Source organism: Ostrea edulis, chromosome 5, assembly GCF_947568905.1.
Source record: "Ostrea edulis chromosome 5, xbOstEdul1.1, whole genome shotgun sequence".
In the NCBI taxonomy this organism is placed as follows: Eukaryota; Metazoa; Mollusca; class Bivalvia; order Ostreida; family Ostreidae; genus Ostrea; species Ostrea edulis.
In genome coordinates, this window is record NC_079168.1 from 3452588 (window position 1) to 3472275 (window position 19688).

Sequence of the window (19688 nt, forward strand, 5' to 3'; positions counted from 1 at the left end):
TTGAGTAACACCCAGTTATAAAATATATACATTTCCTGAACATTAGAGAAAGTATTAGCAGTGGTATGATAGCCCCATATCATTATACTGTTTGAACTTGGAGAAACTCCTTCCTGTGTTAAAGAACTAGATAGACAGCCCACTTTTGAATGAGATAACATTATTTATGATCGTTTGATATCCTAATCTGTTAATCTAATCGGCTTGGATTAATTCTGCATTAGACAATGCACCCAAGTCTACCACTGCAGATTCGTGGGACAGTCCTTTAGATTGACTACTGAGGGCGGGAGACATGCTTTAAATCGGTATTGTTCAGGCATTTAAACGGATCCAATCCAAGCATGCAATTCGGCATTATTCTTTCTTTGTAGTTTGACACCCTCAAAACATAATTAAAGATCTGGCTAATGAAAAATAAGAGAGGAAATGAATTTAAGCAACATTGATTTTCAACAGCTAAGAAATGAGTTCATGTAAGAATAATATTATTGCAGGAAACAATATGGGTGTTTTGTAGTTCTTCCGCTGTTTTTTATTTGGAATCCTTATTTTATTTGGAAGCGGTGGTTTAGACGATGGATGTAGAGGTAAGAACAATTATATGTACCTGGGAGAAAATTATAGATACGTCAGCAGAACTGATCCCGACATGATACAAATATTTTATCTGTGAATGCATTTCAAAGGGAAGAGTTTGCTTGGCAAACGATTCTTCCAATTAATGGACTATGTGTGTGTGTGTGTGTGACAATAATCCAAATCTCCATATGCATGTATATAAATAATTATAATTTGGGACATTGATAGTTTAAGATTATAAATCCTATAGAATCCACACCCTGGATCCGGGGTCGTCTCACGAACAAATATACCAGCGTTCTGCATGTGTTGCAACTGTAACCCCGTGCATCTACTGTTTATATACCCCCACCCCATAATACCGATATTAAACCTATGGACATTTATTTGTGGCCCGCCCTCATTTCGTGGGTCGTGTTTTGAACAAAATTGAATTTAAGCTCAGGCTTGCTAAAAAGCGGTTTAGTACCTTTAAAATGCTTTTACTTATTGTAAGTATTTTAAGTAAACTATATTGGAAAAAATAAGGACCCACTCAACCCAACCCCTCCTCAAGAAACGATCAATATGCAAAGAATGCCTTTCACACGTTATCATAGGACAGAACTACTATCTAAGTTTAACATAATACAAGTTTCCATTGTATATGACAAATGGCTATCTTATTAAAGTTCCTTCTGTTGTGTTCATGTTGCAGATTAATAATGGAACGGGGTTCTGTGTTGTTGTTTAAATACAGCGTCAGGTACTAAGCATCGTTTTTCAAAGTAGGGGGGGGATTCAGAGAAGAGATTGACTTCACAATTGCCTGAAAATTCTTGACAAGAACAAAAAAAAATCACATGCACCCCCTTAAAAAAAACCTCTACCCATACTTCAAAATTCTGGGGAGGGGGGTGCAAAGACATCTATTGAAGCTTATAATTTCCACTACTCATAATACGGGGGGGGGGGGGGGGGGGGGACCAGCCAGTAAATGGAACTTTGTACCAGTATGATGAGAAATTGAATATTGAAAGTGGTGTTGAAAAAGAAAACCCGAAAATGTACGTTTTGAAAAAAAAGGTGCAACACCCTCCCCCCTCCGATTATTTAATATATGAACATCGTAATGTATTCCCAAGGTTTAGTGCCCCCACCTCCACCCCCGACTATCTAATCTATGTACATCGTAATTTATTTCTAAGGTTTGGTTACCCCCCGACTATTTAATATTTCTACGTCGTAATGTCTTCCTAAGGTTTGGTACCCCCCCCCCCCTCCTCCTCCCCTGACTATTTAATCTATGTATACCGTAACGTCTTCCTAGGATTTGGTATCCCCCTCATAGGCGTAGCTTGGGTTCGAATATTACCGAGGCAGGGGGTCTGGGGGGCTGTGCCCCCCAGAAGCTATCGACATTTTAACAACGTAAAAGGTGTTTTTTTTTTTTTTACCGAGGCAGCTGCCTCGGTTGCCTCAATGGAAGCTACGCCACTGCCCCTCCCCTGATTATTTAATATATGTACACCGTAATGTCTTCCTAAAGTTTGGTAATCCCCCCCCCCCCCCCCCCCCGACTATTTAATCTATGTACATCGTATCGTCTTCATAAGGTTTGTTACACACACACACACACCCCCCCCTCCAACTATTTAATCTATGTACATCGTATTGTCTTCCTAAGGTTTGTTACACCCCCCCCTCCAACTATTTAATCTATGGACATCGTTATATTTTCGTAAGGTTTGGTACCCCTCCCCTGGCTATTTAATCTATGTACATCGTAATGTCTTCCTAACGTTTGTTATGACCCCACCCCCCGATTATTCAGTTAATCTATGGACATCGCAATGTCTTTCTAACGTTTGTTATGACACCACCCACCCACCTCGACTATTCAGTTAATCTATGGACATCGTAATGTCTTCCTAAGGTTTAGTATTTCGAAAGAAGCATCTGCACAGTTTACCTTTGATTGCAGTGCATTGGCGAGGCTTTCTATAATCCACACAAATGCGCATTACGTTGTGCAAGGTGCGAGATCTGGTTGTTTAAAACGGGAGTCACGGAGTGCGATGGCCGGGTTCAACCTTCTGCACGGTGCTCTTAATAACATAATTTACATTTTAATCATATAGATCAATCAAATTAAAAATCTGATAAACATGAAACTAGTTCTACAAAGGTATCTAACATACGATGTATATTTCTACTGCCATTTAAAAGTCCCTTCCAAAGAAGCGCGCTCTGGTATGGGCGAGTATTGTTTCCCACAGAAGTACTGTATACTGTGGGAGCTTGCACCGCCCGTATTTGGTTTTTCTCACGACGGTTCTCAATTAATTTTTCATGACTTATCAATACCCCCCGACCGACAGACCGCTATTGATTTATCCAAACAAAAAACATAAATCAAAACATAGATTACATTTTTTAGAGTTGTGTTGCGCGATAAGCAGGGGGTACCGTTTCATGGTTTTAGGGTTGTGGAACTCACTAGTGGCTAACTTGGAATATGTCACCGGAATATCGACAACAATGTGAGTAATTTTTATTTTTTAGATTCTTTTTTTTTTTTTATTCATTCAAGGATTCACTGGAGAAGATAAGGTTGGCAAATCACGATGATTTCCTCTCAAAGCGGCACCGACCGAATGACAAGCTCAGAAATAGTAGGTATACCCCGATAGTATTATCCCAGTTATACTTATTTATTTTATGCGGCTGTTATAGGCCGCTGTCCGTGCGTCCGAGGTCATTTTTCTGTTACGGAGGCATGTACAGCGTTGAAAGTAGATCACAATTTCTCCCTCAAGAAGCGTAAGAGTAAGTTTGCATTTCTGCTACTCTGTGACCTACTTTAGGGCTAAAAGTAGGTGAAACAGTTTTTCGGACTTATTTACGTTACGGATACAGACATTGCCCTGAAATTTAGTCACAAATTTCCTGTCGAAGGAATACAAGTGCAGTTTGCATTTTTAGCTAGATTGGTGAACCGTGACCTACTTTAGGGCTAAAAGTAGGTCAAACAGTTTCTGGACTTTTTCTCATTTTGGACAGGCATATGGGTTGAATTACATAGTAATGTAATGCATTACATTACCATAACTTAGAAAATTTGACATTACCATTACCCCTATTTTGAAATGTAATGCATTACATTACACATACTTGAGCGTGCATTACATTACATTACACATTACATAACATACTGATATTAAAGAAATGGCAAAAAATTATTTCTTTATAATGATTTGTGAATTTTTGATACACAGAAAAATAAGCACACAAAATATTCATCAATGTTAGGAAACGGATTTAAATTATTTATTGCATTTGATCGTCATTGAGGTATCAAATGTTTCATCTTTCAGAGAACTTCTGTTCAAATTGGTCAAGTATATTCTCCATGTTGACCGCTCAATGTTTAATTCAAGAAATAAAACTTCACTCAGACAGAAAGAACAATTTCTGAAAACAGTTCAAAACAGTCTACTTTGAAACTAGGGAAACATTCAATTAATATTTGAAGTATTGACTTCCCAAATGAAATTGTTTTCGAACAAATTACTATAAATCCATCATCAAACCACCAACAAACTGTACTTATATGATTTGTAAAAGTGGTTTGATAGCATTCAACAAATCAATGCTACACCAGTGGCGTAGCTTCCATTGAGGCAACCGAGGCAGCTGCCTCGGTAAAAAAAACCCACCTTTTACGTTGTTAAAATGTCGATAGCTCCCAGACCCCCTGCCTCGGTAATATTCGAACCCAAGCTATGCCTATGTACACTGTTGCTAAAAATAACTACAGTAAAGACAATATGCATGAAATTGATCTTTTAGTCCATTATAAGACCTAAATGTCAATCACTAATATAATGAATTAATCTAACTCTCCGAAATATCATCAAATATTTGAAGAAATAGAATGTAATGTGCATTACAGTATATTTTCTACAACTAATGCATTATATATTACCATGACTTGTAATGCAAAAATGGTTCATTACATTACAATAGGCTATCTTACATTACCATTACACTACAATAAGCTGTCATTACATTACCATTACACTACAATAGGATGTCATTACATTACCATTACACTACAATAGGCTGCCATTACATTACCATTACACTACAATAGGCTGGCATTACATTACCATTACACTACAATAGACTGTCATTACATTACCATTACACTACAATAGGCTGTCATTACATTACCATTACACTACAATAGGCTGTCATTACATTACCATTACACTACAATAGGCTGTCATTACATTACCATTACACTACAATAGGCTGTCATTACACTACAATAGGCTGTCATTACATTACCATTACACTACAATAGGCTATCATTACATTACCATTACACTACAATAGGCTGTCATTACATTACCATTACACTACAATAGGCTGTCATTACACTACAATAGGCTGTCATTACACTACCATTACACTACAATAGGCTATCATTACATTACCATTACACTACAATAGGCTGTCATTACATTACCATTACACTACAATAGGCTGTCATTACACTACAATAGGCTGTCATTACACTACCATTACACTACAATAGGCTGTCATTACACTACAATAGGCTGTCATTACACTACAATAGGTTGTCATTACACTACAATAGGCTGTCATTACACTACAATAGGCTGTCATTACATTACCATTACACTACAATAGGCTGTCATTACATTACCATTACACTACAATAGGCTGTCATTACATTACCATTACACTACAATAGGCTGTCATTACATTACCATTACACTACAATAGACTGTCATTACATTACCATTACACTACAATAGGCTGTCATTACACTACAATAGGCTGTCATTACATTACCATTACACTACAATAGGCTGTCATTACACTACAATAAGCTGTCATTACATTACCATTACACTACAATAGGCTATCATTACATTACCATTACACTACAATAGGCTGTCATTACACTACAATAAGCTGTCATTACATTACCATTACACTACATTAGACTGTCATTACATTACCATTACACTACAATAGGCTGTCATTACATTACCATTACACTACAATAGACTGTCATTACATTACCATTACACTACAATAGGCTGTCATTACATTACCATTACACTACAATAGGCTGTCATTACATTACCATTACACTACAATAGGCTGTCATTACACTACAATAGGCTGTCATTACATTACCATTACACTACAATAGGCTGTCATTACATTACCATTACACTACAGTAGGCTGTCATTACATTACAATTACACTACAATAGGCTGTCATTACATTACCATTACACTACAATAGGCTGTCATTACATTACCATTACACTACAATAGGCTGTCATTACACTACAATAGGCTGTCATTACATTACCATTACACTACAATAGGCTGTCATTACATTACAATTACACTACAATAGGCTGTCATTACATTACCATTACACTACAATAAGCTGTCATTACATTACCATTACACTACAATAGGCTGTCATTACATTACCATTACACTACAATAGGCTGTCATTACATTACCATTACACTACAATAGGCTGTCATTACATTACCATTACACTACAATAGGCTGTCATTACATTACCATTACACTACAATAGGCTGTCATTACATTACCATTACACTACAGTAGGCTGTCATTACATTACCATTACACTACAATAGGCTGTCATTACATTACCATTACACTACAATAGGCTGTCATTACATTGCCATTACACTACAATAGGCTGTCATTACATTACCATTACACTACAATAGGCTGTCATTACACTACAATAGGCTGTCATTACACTACAATAGGCTGTCATTACACTACAATAGGCTGTCATTACACTACAATAGGCTGTCATTACATTACCATTACACTACATTAGGCTGTCATTACATTACCATTACACTACCATAGGCTGTCATTACATTACCATTACACTACCATAGGCTGTCATTACATTATCATTACACTACAATAGGCTGTCATTACATTACCATTACACTACAATAGACTGTTGTTACATTAACATTACACTACAATAGGCTGTCATTACACTACAATAGGCTGTCATTACATTACCATTACACTACAATAGGATGTCATTACATTACCATTACACTACAATAGGCTGTCATTACATTACCATTACACTACAAAAGACTGTCATTACATTACCATTACACTAAAATAGGCTGTCATTACACTACAATAGGCTGCCATTACATTACCATTACACTACAATAGGCTGTCATTACATTACCATTACACTACAATAGGATGTCATTACATTACCATTACACTACAATAGGCTGCCATTACATTACCATTACACTACAATAAGCTGTCATTACATTACCATTACACTACAATAGGCTGTCATTACATTACCATTACACTACAATAGGCTGCCATTACATTACCATTACACTACAATAGGCTGTCATTACATTACCATTACACTACAATAGACTATCATTACATTACCATTACACTACAATAGGCTGTCATTACATTACCATTACATTACCATAGGCTGTCATTACACTACAATAGGCTGTCATTACATTACCATTACATTACCATAGGCTGTCATTACACTACAATAGGCTGTCATTACATTACCATTACACTAAAATAGGCTGTCATTACACTACAATAGGCTGCCATTACATTACCATTACACTACAATAGGCTGTCATTACATTACCATTACACTACAATAGGCTGTCATTACATTACCATTACACTACAATAGGCTGTCATTACATTACCATTACACTACAATAGGCTGTCATTACATTACCATTACACTACAATAGGCTGTCATTACACTACAATAGGCTGTCATTACATTACCATTACACTACAATAGGCTGTCATTACATTACCATTACTCTACAATAGGATGTCATTACATTACCATTACACTAAAATAGGCTGTCATTACATTACCATTACACTACAATATGCTGTCATTACACTACAATAGGCTGTCATTACATTACCATTACACTAAAATAGGCTGTCATTACACTACAATAGGCTGTCATTACATTACCATTACACTACCATAGGCTGTCATTACATTACCATTACACTACCATAGGCTGTCATTACATTATCATTACACTACAATAGGCTGTCATTACATTACCATTACACTACAATAGACTGTTGTTACATTAACATTACACTACAATAGGCTGTCATTACACTACAATAGGCTGTCATTACATTACCATTACACTACATTAGGCTGTCATTACATTACCATTACACTACAATAGGCTGTCATTACATTACCATTACACTACAATAGGCTGTCATTACATTACCATTACACTACAATAGGCTTTCATTACACTACAATAAGCTGTCATTACATTACCATTACACTACAATAGGCTGTCATTACATTACCATTACACTACAATAGGCTGTCATTACATTACCATTACACTACAGTAGGCTGTCATTACATTACCATTACACTACAATAGGCTGTCATTACACTACAATAGGCTGTCATTACATTACCATTACACTACAATAGGATGTCATTACATTACCATTACACTACAATGGGATTACCATTACACTACAATAGACTGTTGTTACATTAACATTACACTACAATAGGCTGTCATTACATTACCATTACACTACAATAGGCTGTCATTACATTACCATTACACTACAATAGGCTGTCATTACATTACCATTACACTACAATAGGCTGTCGTTACATTACCATTACACTACAATAGGCTGTCATTACATTACCATTACACTACAAAAGACTGTCATTACATTACCATTACACTACAATAGACTGTCATTACACTACAATAGACTGTCATTACATTACCATTACACTACAATAGACTATCATTACATTACCATTACACTACAATAGGCTGTCATTACATTACCATTACACTACAAAAGACTGTCATTACATTACCATTAGACTACAGTAGGCTGTCATTACATTACCATTACACTACAATAGGCTGCCATTACATTACAATTACACTACAATGGTAGTAGGCCCTAACGTTGTTTTGTTGATGTAAACCATTACACTCAAAGGAAAGATTCGGAGTCAACTCGTACCCTGACCGACTCTTACTCAGGTCAACTCGTACCCCATAGGTCAACTTGTACCCAAAAGGCAAGTCAACTCGTACCCAAGAATCTGGTTACGAGTTGACTCCTCCTCTTTGATATGATGACAACTCGTACCTAAGCGATATGTCACTTATATGCGCATAGATGTATTGCATTATGGGCAGATTCTTGGGTACGAGTTAACTTTTGCCTTTCGGGTACAAGTTGACCTATTGGGTACGAGTTGACCTTGGTACGAGTCGGTCAGGGTACGAGTTGACTAGAAATCAAAGATTCTAGTAAAAAATCTCCGCAGGCAATGCACATGAAATGTAAAGTCCTTAAATTTACTAGTAATTAGATTAGATCACGAGATTTTGCATTCAAGAATGATATGAAGAGTATGAGGGCGGATCGACATCCATAAATGAGTTGGTGCGCAGGATACTTCTTGGCAAAATATATATCAATCTCTTCCCAGAATTGTCATTCCTTGCTCTCACATACTCGTATTTGTCAGTGTAAGGAATATCTGTTATTATTGAATTCCAAGTCCTATAATGTATTAAAATGCCTGTTTAAATTTATTGAAGATTTGTCAAATAAAAAGAATTTCCTTAAAGCGACTGATTCCAATATGTCTACATAATTTATCATGAGAAAGTCCGACTATTCCTATATATATGTATTAATATGACTCCATATACTATTCCCATATACCTTTTATTGTCCCTTTATTTCACGTACGCCTTATATGCAGTGTAATATTTATAGGTTATAGACTTTGTATGGGAAAATATGACGACCGAGTTTTTGGCGTGTAGACGGACCGAGCTTGCGAGGTCCGTTGGCGACAAAAAACGAGGTCGTCATATTTCCCATACAAAGTCTATAACCTTTTTATTATATACTTTCAATTTCATTTAGAAACTAACAATAATTTTATTTTTAACAATAACTTTATCAGTTTAACTGAGTAAAAGATGAAAAACACGAAAAATTTGAAAATTAACGGCGTAGAAATTTGATTGTGACGTAATGTTTGCGTGCCGGAATGTTGCCGGGCATATATCGTGTGATATATGCCCGCAAAGTTTTAAAGAAAAAAGAAGAGATGAAATTGAAAGTATATAATAAAACATAATATGATTTTGACTGGTGCCATATTCATGCATTCAAATCACTGATTGTATTTTGAATATTATTGTTTCTATGGAATAATCTATATGTGCCTTTGCCAGTAATTGTTATTTTGTGCAAATAAATCATTGTCATTATATATAGCAAAATATACCCTAGTTATATACTTGTATTGGTGTTTAATGGCATGTATGCAGTGCATGGTATTCTTTTAGTGCAATCACCTCATGGAACTGTTAATTTTTAACCAAACCAAAAACAAAAACAGACTTTCAATTTCTTTTGTAGTGACGTCAGCATTACGTAGACGTTGGGTGCACTCAGTGCCACACCCCGACATGGGAAAAACCGTTCCTCCCCATCGCCTCCCTCTACACGTCATCCGGAGGAATCTCCACAACAGGGAAACATGCAGTGCGCATGCGTCCTTACGAAACTGGATGAGTGAGGAGGAAATGGGTAAAAAAGAAAAATGGAGGAAAGACTTCGAAAACAAATGGAAGAACGAAATAGTTAAAAAGTAAGAAATTCTTGTCCAAGAGCATTAGATCTACTATTAATGTTCATGTCAATTTAGCAACTACATGTATATGCTTTAAGTTTACACTACAGACAAAAGGAATTCGGAGAAAACAGCCAACGAGAATTAAATACTTCTTTTTTCTATGTAGAATGTATGTTCTATGAATTTATTTGATACACGATCGTGATGTCCTTTTTCTATATAGACCACATTTTCTGAGCATTAATTGATACAATTTTCTATATAAAATGTACACATATACGCATTTATATGATCCAATGTTGTCATGTCCTTTAAGATGATTTTTGAATTCCTAGATGTCAACTGTCTTTCATTTAGATTCATTCTTTTCAGAAATGCCTCCTATCAGGACCGCCCGTCTTACTGCCGTAGTGTTCACATTCCACCTATTCCTGTCCGGCAGTTGTCCGCCAGCTCCAACGTGGACAGTAAACCTTTCTTTTACACCAGTGACTCACCCCGTCCCCGCTCTCAGAAAGAAAAGGAGCGGGATAGTCGACACTTCATACACCCCGAGTGGAAATCTGAAAACATTTCTTGGTTGCGATTCGATCAACAAAATACAAGGAACATTCATAGATTTAGCTTGTTCTGAACCTTGAATACTGCCTGCACAATAAAGATGATGAACAGTCATAGAATTAGCTTGTTCTGAACCTCGAATACTGCCTGCACAATAAAGATGATGAACAGTCATAGAATTAGCTTGTTCTGAACCTCGAATACTACCTGCACAATAAAGATAATGAACAGTCATAGATTTAACTTGTTCTGAACCTTGAATACTACCTGCACAATAAAGATAATGAACAGTCATAGATTTAGCTTGTTCTGAACCTTGAATACTACCTGCACAATAAAGATAATGAACAGTCATAGATTTAGCTTGTTCTGACCCTGAATACTGCCTGCACAATAAAGATAATGAACAATATTATAATATTGCACTTTAAAGAGTTGGAATTCTTAGTGCACTGGGAATGATTACCATATTTTCCTGTTTAATAAATGTATCTATTCAGTAAAATATTTTCTTTGCTGAATTGAGTTATCCTCATGAATATTGCAGCCTAGACCTTTATCGAGATTTCTCGGCAGACTGACAATAGCATGGCATATTCTTACGATAAAAATTGCAAATCTAACCAAGATCCTCTTTCCTACAATAGTGAAAGTATAAAGTAAGAATAATTTTATCTATTTATTTAATAGAGTTGGTTAATTGCATACAGAACCAACACACAGAAGCAATTCATTCGTTCGATCTATTATATGCGTTAATGACGTTAACGATAATTACATTCCTTGTGAAATCACCAGAATTCTCATACAATAGTGTAAGACGTTCCACGGTTGATGCTGAAGCTCAACACAAAAACATGTCGTAAAACTTGCATATCTTGAAGACGATAAAAACAGAACTTGTAGTCTTCCCACAATGCAGCAATTCCTGTTTGCAGCACTTTTCTCCCATACAAGATAAGTAGAACTGATTCACGTGGAACACCCACTGCACAGTCAAATAATATACATGATGACCCAGTCGTACAATTGGATGAGCACCTCACATATACACAGAAATCCTGTGTTGGTTGACACTATGACAGCCTAGATTTTACATCTCCCAATATTCCAGATATGAACAGAGATGACAAAGAAAGATGAAGATGATGTTTATAGGATGTATGGGGTCTGCGCGGGGTTATCCATCTTCCTTTGGGGGTGTAAACCAACCTGCAAAAAGAGAAAACATATCAGTAGTAATCACACATGTACACTTTCTGTTTTCTGACACTCCGGGCTACAAACTCAATGAAATCATGAGCCAGTCACAGGGCTGGCAACACATAAACTTACCCAGCCTGGCAACACTCAAATGTAGCCAGCCTGGCAACACTCAAACGTACCCAGCCTGGCAACACTCAAACGTACCCAGCCTGGCAACACTCGAACATAGCCAGCCCTATTCAAATTTGCCAGTCCCGATTTTCAGTTTTATAATGTTTATCATTTTAAACAAATAAATCTAGTAACACAGTTTATTTGTGCAGGCAGTCATTTGTTCCTGTACACTTGCTGTTAAAAATTAGCCTGATTGAATAAAACAAGAGGCCTTCAGGCCTTATCGGTCACCTTTGCATTCATTAAAAGTATCACTAGCCCCAAGGGCTATGAAATCGAGAATAATTTACCTGCTCTGCATGTCTAAACCAAATTCTAATATTCAGCAGCAGTATAAAACAAGATGTGTTCTTAAAACACAAATGCCCCCCAAAGTGCCCATATTGATAAAAGACTGCATAATACACTATAATATGACTACTTTAGATCTTCTCTACAATCAAAACCCTGGGGTTGTGAAATTCACAATTTTGGTACATCCTTTTCTGTTTTTTCTAAATAGGCATTTAGCTTTTATGTGGTATCAGCGTTTATATGCACATTATATCACTACGACCATTTTGGTCCCACTCTGATACCAAGCATTACCCCTCAGATCCTAAAAACTACAATTCTCGTAAAGGGTTATCTGCTTCCTTTTAATATCTAGATAGTTTTAATTTAGTATCAATAGCATTAAAATATATGTTATTTGATTGTTTTACACATAAACACTATATACATGTACCAAGTTTGGCCCCTCCCTGGAATTAGAACATTTACCCCGGGGATCATGAATTTTACAGTTTTGGTTGTCTTCTTGCTCTACATGAATATGTTTTGGGGTTTTTTTTTTGGTATTTTTTATTACAGATGTACAGTTGTACAGATGATAGGTCAATTTTTGCCCCATCCTTAAGGTCCCGGAGGTGTAGGAGTCCTGAAATCTACAATTTATGTCCTCTTTGAACCAAAAATGCTTTTTACATAATAATTGGAATGGTAGTTATCAAGAAGAGGCTAAAAATGTTCAATAGTTAACACATAACAGATGACAACCAGTGATTTTTTTGGTTTTTCAAACTACCACCCCTCCTTTTGAATTGGGAAAAATTAGCGACATTTTCCTCAAATTGGGAAAAATCATTCATAGTAAATTAAAATCTTATGGTAAAGATGCATAAAATAATCAAATAACAATTTTTTGTTTGAGATTTATTTCAGATCTGATTTAAAATCATAAAATAAATCATTATTTAACATTAAATATGTATTGGAAGTCACACTTTGTATATATATTATTTACTTTTTCTAAGAAATACTTATTGTCTAATTTCATAAAGTAAATAATAAATTATTAATTCACCAGCATTTGTACCCATAATCTTGTAAATACTAGTATTATATTAATAATCAAGTTTCCAGAATGTCTCTCCTGTTTTGTATTTTTCGAATTTTAGTAAAACCCTATACTGTTGGCCACTTTCTGTTATTAGCCTGACCCTACAAAAAATGGTGGTCAAAATAAATTGTAAACAATATGGCTTAATGTGCATCTGGAAGCTATATACTTCGCTGCATATCTGCTGATATGGATGCCTCTATTGTTTTACATATTCTTTACAAAACCTTTTGCATGTGCAGTGGTTTGGAGAATAAAACTGAAGAAAAAAAACGTATTTACTCTGTCGGAAATATATGGTAACCTTTTTTTTTTTTAATGGCCTAATTTCCCTATATTTGAAATTGGGAAAAACATATAGATATAATTGGGAAAAAATAGCTAATTTTAGTGAGGGGAAACAACCGAATATCGGTGGCATTTTAGCCCAAAAAAAATCACTGACAACAGATGCAGACCAATTGCAATAGGTCATCTGAGGGATTCAGCATAGTTAATGTTCTAGACACTTGACATTTACAGAACTTTATACATTGATACATTTTAGACACTAAACATTCTACGGAACCTTATACAACTGTATATTGATATACAATATACCGAAAGCTCCAATTACTTACCATTCTTCTCATGTATATGCACCAAAGATTTGAAAGACTGTTGGGCTCGTGCTAAGCTATACTGATTCTGAAATTAAAAATCACATTGAATCTCGCACAAAACCTACCATTCATAAAATTTTAGTAACATATTTCATGCATTTTCATTTTAAATACATGTATAGGAGCAACACAAATACCCCTTCCTCAGGGCCTGCCAACAGTTATCCAACTGGACCCATATACATGTAAGTACTTGACCTGTGTATTCTCATGATATACCTATCTCCCAAATTTCAATTCAGTTAAAAATGCCCATGTATGACTGAGACAATGAATGGAATTAAGAAATGAAACTTATAATTCTTTGTTTGATGCATGTATCAAACGAAACATTGGAGGAAAACTTGTAGCACGTAGCGCATTGATGAAAAAGTTTTCCGTCCAATGTTTCGTTTGATACATGCATCAAACAAAGAATTATAAGTTTTATTTCTTATCATTTAATTATGTTTTTAAGATAGAAAAACAAATAGTTTCTCCCATCAAAAAGCTTGAATTAACGTTTCTGAAATGGCGCGTAGGAATACATATAGGCAAGAATGAAAACAAAAACAAAACAGCATGGCTGTGCGTTCAGGTCGGGAACAGTTACTGTGCAGATTTAAATGGATTATACGCCAAATTAAAGGTGTAATGGTTAAAAGCTGAATTAAATATAAAGGAAGATAACAAGTGGTGACTGGATTTATGCTGCATCGTGTTGGAGGAGACGTTGAACACTGGTTGTGTTGTTGGAACGGTGGAATGCAATTCGGCTCCATTTCAATATCAAGGAAAACGTTAAAAACGCACTCGTTGACTGAGCCCCATATAACGCAGTTCAATTTCATTGATATTTACCAGATCAGAAGTCACCACTTGCTCTGTCATGTTATCGATCTCGTAAAGCAGACGATTCATACCGGGAACTCGTGTAATCTGTCTACTTCTACCAGTAAGTGGTCTACGTCATCAAATTGACTATTCTGCCACGTCATCGCCTATGTATGTTGTTTCTTTAAATTAATTTGTATTTTATTCATATCTTTAGTTGTGCTAATTTTTGATAGCAATGAAAAACAAAAATCAAACAAATACATTTCGTTATATATAATGCTTGTGTGGAAAATCCCCGTTCTATAAATAGCGCTAAAATTAGAACGGGGAAGACGCATTCCAGAGAAAAGTAGTCCCGCGTGTTTAGTGCAGATGAACTCCGAACGAAATTTTGACAGAGAAATCAAACGAATTTTTCAACCAATCAGCATCGTTTATAAGTCATCACTTTAAAAGTTATTAAATGATACTGGATTGTTTGAAATTTTCTGAGTCCAAGGGGGTGTAACTCTGCCAAATATTATCTGATTGGAACCATGTGGTAACTTGTCCTGAGTATTCTTATGATATATACACTACTATATCCCAAAATTTCAATTCAAAATACCCAGGTATGACCGAGATAATGAGAGGAACTGTTAGAAGTTTTTAAAGTCTAAGGGGTATAACTCTGCCAATGTTTTGAGGACCTGACCCAAATATGAAATTGACCTGTGTATTTTTGTGATGCATCTATATTCTGAATTTCAAGTAAGTAACAAATCTCAATCTACATATTACCAAAGGACATTCAGTATTCGACTTCTAACAGAGAGAGAACAAGATCCCTGAACACCCAAGGTTATGCAAATAACAGAAATAAAGTTTACAAGTTCACCAGTGTAATATGTCACGGATTTTCAGGACAAATCAGACAATTTGTTATCATATGAATAATAGTTTATACCAGAAAAGATTTGGTTCAAATGGACATGTTCCCTGTTGGTTAAGATAGACAGGATTTGATTGGAATGTCATTGTTGCTGTTGGGTCAGACAAGATTTGATTGGAATTGATATTTTTCCTGATGGTTCAGACAATAATGGATATTCTCCCTGTCAGATTAGACAGCAATGGATATTAGATCAGACAGGAATGGATATTTTACCTGTCGGGGTTAGACAGGAATGGATATTTTCCCTGTCTGGTCAGACAGGAATGGATATTTTCCCTGTCGGGTCAGACAGATTGACCCAGAAGGTAGGAATACATGGATAATGTGTGACTCACTTTTGAGGCGCTGAACTGGATTCTGGCCTTGCCTTTGACCAGTGTTGCACTGATCTGTAAAATCACAGATTCCATTCCATAGGCACTGCTCCATCCCTGAAATACATGCACATCTCTTAAGGTATTCAATGTAAAATGAAAACAAATACATGCACATCTTTTAAGGTATTCAATGTATAACGAAAATACATGCACATCTCTTAAGGTATTCAATGAATAAAATAATTGATAGATTGTGTATTGTTTAACGTCCCTCTAGAGAATATTCCACTCATATGGAGACGTCACCATTGCTGGGGAAGGGCTGCAAAATTTAGGCCTATGCTTTACGCTTACGGCCTTTGAGCAAGGAAGGATCTCTTATCATGTCACACCTGTTGTGACACGGGACCTCAGTTTTTGGTCTCATCAGTCGCCTCTTACAACAAGCAAGGGGGGTACTGAGGACCTATTCTAACCTGGATCCCCACGGGACATATCAATGTTTAGTGTTAAATAATGATGAAAGTGAAATACATGTACATCAAATTCACACGACTGGTAAATGATGTAGAGCAGCAGATATTTTTGACCTTGAAACACTTTAGAAGAGTTATCCACCATTGATAAAAATTTTGAAAAATCTAATTTTTCAAAAATGGCAGCGGTAAATGATTAATTTCATATCATACTTTTATAAAGAGAAAGTTTATGTAACCTTTTACCAAGAGATTTGTATGAAATTATAATTTCTTTATCCAAAATATCATTTATATAAAACACGCTCTTCTATCTTAAACTTCAATGTAAAATTCTAAGTAAAATAAATCAAGCAGTAATCAGAATTTTGTAAACTCCTATGGTGGATTATCTTTATTTTATAAGCTCTCCAAAATGATACCATAGTTACAAAACTCACACCATTCATTCCTGATCATTATACATTGAATATGTTATTGATCACTACATCAAACTTTCCATACCATCAAGTACAATATGACAATCTATATTCTGTGTCAGTTTGGCTATAGTGAATTTCAATAAACATTCAATATACTAACCCTTGGCTTCAGCCTTCATATCTTTGACTAATCGTGCACTATCTTTTCCTATATATCATATTGTACAGAGAACTTGTTAAGCAGTGCCGATATGATGTCTACTTACTTGACGAGTTAAGAGTTCCATACATATGGCCCCGCCGTGGAGGACATATCCCCCATTGAGAACTGGATTGACAACCCGTACAAATGGTGGCTCAAAGGGGAAATTGTCCTGAAGTCAAGAGTACAGTGATAAAATGACCACCACTCGTGTTTGGTGGCATAACACACAATTCTACACAATGTGATTAAGTTCAGGATTCATACAGTCACATAAAAATTCTTAATAGCATCTTCATCAACATTCTTTATGCTCACTTTAAAGTGCATTTCTGGCATATCTTTATATCTAAAAACAGGCCCATTTAGTCTTACAGCATTCCTTGAATAAATAGGGATATTTCATGGAATTTTCATTTAACGTTTTTACTAAAATAGACCAATTTTAACAAAATCAATTACAAATCATTATGAAGCAGCTTCAGTAGACTGTCAAGAGTTCATTATTTTTCTGTCGTGAGTTATTTTGTGACGACAATCACAATCCTTTGTGAAATTTAATAATAATTCTGTGAAACCTTTCACCATTACATTGATTAATAGTTCAGGAGGAGAGTCTTTTGATGAATAATTTTCAATTTTTAAAAACCTTAAAACAATACTAGTGCATCACTGATCAAGAATTCAAAAATTGGTCATTACACATAGATTACTGTTTTTGTATAGCATAACATATTTCTTATAATCAAATTGAAGGAAAATACTAGCAATGCAGTACTCCTCAGAGTTGAAAATTGGAAAGATGTTTTCTATCAACATAAACAGTTGCCAAAGGAAAATAATATCTTGATCTGAACAAGTAAAACTCTTAATTTTTGCTCAATCAGGCAAGTGAATAGAAATGTGATAACTTACATACATCATTAAATTCCCATTCTTTATTCCAAGATTTCAGCACACATACAGTAAATGTTTTGGAAAATCTTCAGAAGCATTTCTAATTAGTATCTTGAACATCGATATCTCGAATACCATGGATACGTCAAAGTGAGTTTCAAGTCCAAACTACATTATTTTACGTACCTTTACCTACACACATTATCTTGAACCTTCAGATATCTCAGTTTTTTCTCGACCCCATCAAGTTCAAAATAATGAGGTTTGAATGTATTAGAGCTAATTAAAATTTGTTTTCATGTATATGGAACTAGTAAAATGTACTAGTACTTTCGATGATTCCGTACGGACTTGGCACTGAACGCCAGTGTCTACATGGGCCTTAATGGTCACTTGAGTATCATGCCAGGGAGATATTTTGTACACTGACCTTGAAGGTGAAATTAAGGAGGATGTGATCCTTGCCATGTTCTTTTTTAAATTGTAGGAGGTCTTGATGGAGGGAACTGTCGGAATCAACTCTGAAAAGTACGACATACACACACTCAGAACACGTACAGAAATCAACACTGAAAAGTACGACACTAAAATGTTACTTATTCGGATCTCAGAATATTTAGTTAATTTGTAAATATTTATGGTGGCAAATGTACAGATTTATTGAATAATTGAATCCTTAATTGATGGCTTCCTCATGCGATTTTTCTTTAATTCTAAACAGAAGTAAAATCACTTTCCTAGACCCTAAATGTCACAAGTAAAATCCCTTTCCTAGACCCTAAATGTCACACTGAACTCCTAATACTGTTAATTCTAAACAGAAGTAAAATCACTTTCCTAGACCCTAAATGTCACACTGGACTCCTAATACAGTAAAACTCAAATATAGCGAACACTGATAGAGCGAAATTACAGCTATAGCGAAGTGAAATCAATTTCCCAAACAAATTCTTTATATATTCTATATAAAAATGTGTCTATAACAAACACGGATATAGCGAATTTACGGATATAACGAAGTAAATTATTATTCCCCTTGAATTAAAAATGAGCGTAAAAAACCACATTTTATAACGAATTGTTTGTTTGTTTTTCATTTTAAACTCGTTGTGATTTTTATTAATTGCTTTCCATTGCCTTAAAGGATCCATTTCTGTTTGTATTTTTTCAAAAGAGGTTGTTGACGTAAAACAATACTTACACATACGTTTAGCAAATACATTGGCGGTATTGTTTACTATTTTCGTTAATTAAATTTGAAGTTTGACTACTTT

The 19688-nt window shown here is 35.3% G+C and overlaps 2 protein-coding genes across 4 annotated transcripts in view; one reads left to right on the plus strand and one right to left on the minus strand.

Moving 5' to 3' along the window:
• Nucleotides 1-367: 367 nt before the first annotated feature.
• Nucleotides 368-11223, plus strand: LOC125652893 (uncharacterized). Of its 3 annotated transcripts, XM_048882367.2 has the most exons (4): nucleotides 368-590; nucleotides 3155-3236; nucleotides 10150-10381; nucleotides 10739-11223. In XM_048882367.2, exons 1-4 carry the CDS (start codon nucleotides 579-581, stop codon nucleotides 10998-11000), a joined length of 588 nt encoding a protein of 195 aa, XP_048738324.2. In that variant the 5' UTR covers nucleotides 368-578; the 3' UTR covers nucleotides 11001-11223. The 3 variants fall into 3 exon arrangements, with proteins under 3 accessions (XP_048738324.2, XP_048738326.2, XP_048738325.2); XM_048882369.2 differs by lacking the exons at nucleotides 368-590; nucleotides 3155-3236 and adding an exon at nucleotides 2804-3104; XM_048882368.2 differs by lacking the exons at nucleotides 368-590; nucleotides 3155-3236 and adding an exon at nucleotides 9134-9242.
• Nucleotides 11224-11592: 369 nt separating this feature from the next.
• LOC125652892 (ubiquitin-conjugating enzyme E2 Q2-like) overlaps nucleotides 11593-19688 on the minus strand; it is a 26575-nt gene continuing 18479 nt past the window's right edge. Inside the window, exons 8-12 of the mRNA XM_048882366.2 lie at nucleotides 18845-18935; nucleotides 17582-17689; nucleotides 16436-16531; nucleotides 14309-14375; nucleotides 11593-12139 (exon numbers count right to left, since the gene is read on the minus strand). Coding sequence (XP_048738323.1) covers nucleotides 12108-12139; nucleotides 14309-14375; nucleotides 16436-16531; nucleotides 17582-17689; nucleotides 18845-18935 — 394 coding nt within the window. The 3' untranslated portion in view covers nucleotides 11593-12107. The remainder of the gene's footprint in view (nucleotides 12140-14308; nucleotides 14376-16435; nucleotides 16532-17581; nucleotides 17690-18844; nucleotides 18936-19688) is intronic.

Excerpts from the sequence above, each read along its gene's own strand:
- LOC125652893 (XM_048882367.2), top strand. Across the intron at positions 3,237-10,149 it reads GAATGACAAGCTCAGAAATA|TGACGTCAGCATTACGTAGA; the intron begins GTAGGTATACCC and ends TTTCTTTTGTAG. Across the intron at positions 10,382-10,738 it reads AAGAACGAAATAGTTAAAAA|AAATGCCTCCTATCAGGACC; the intron begins GTAAGAAATTCT and ends CATTCTTTTCAG.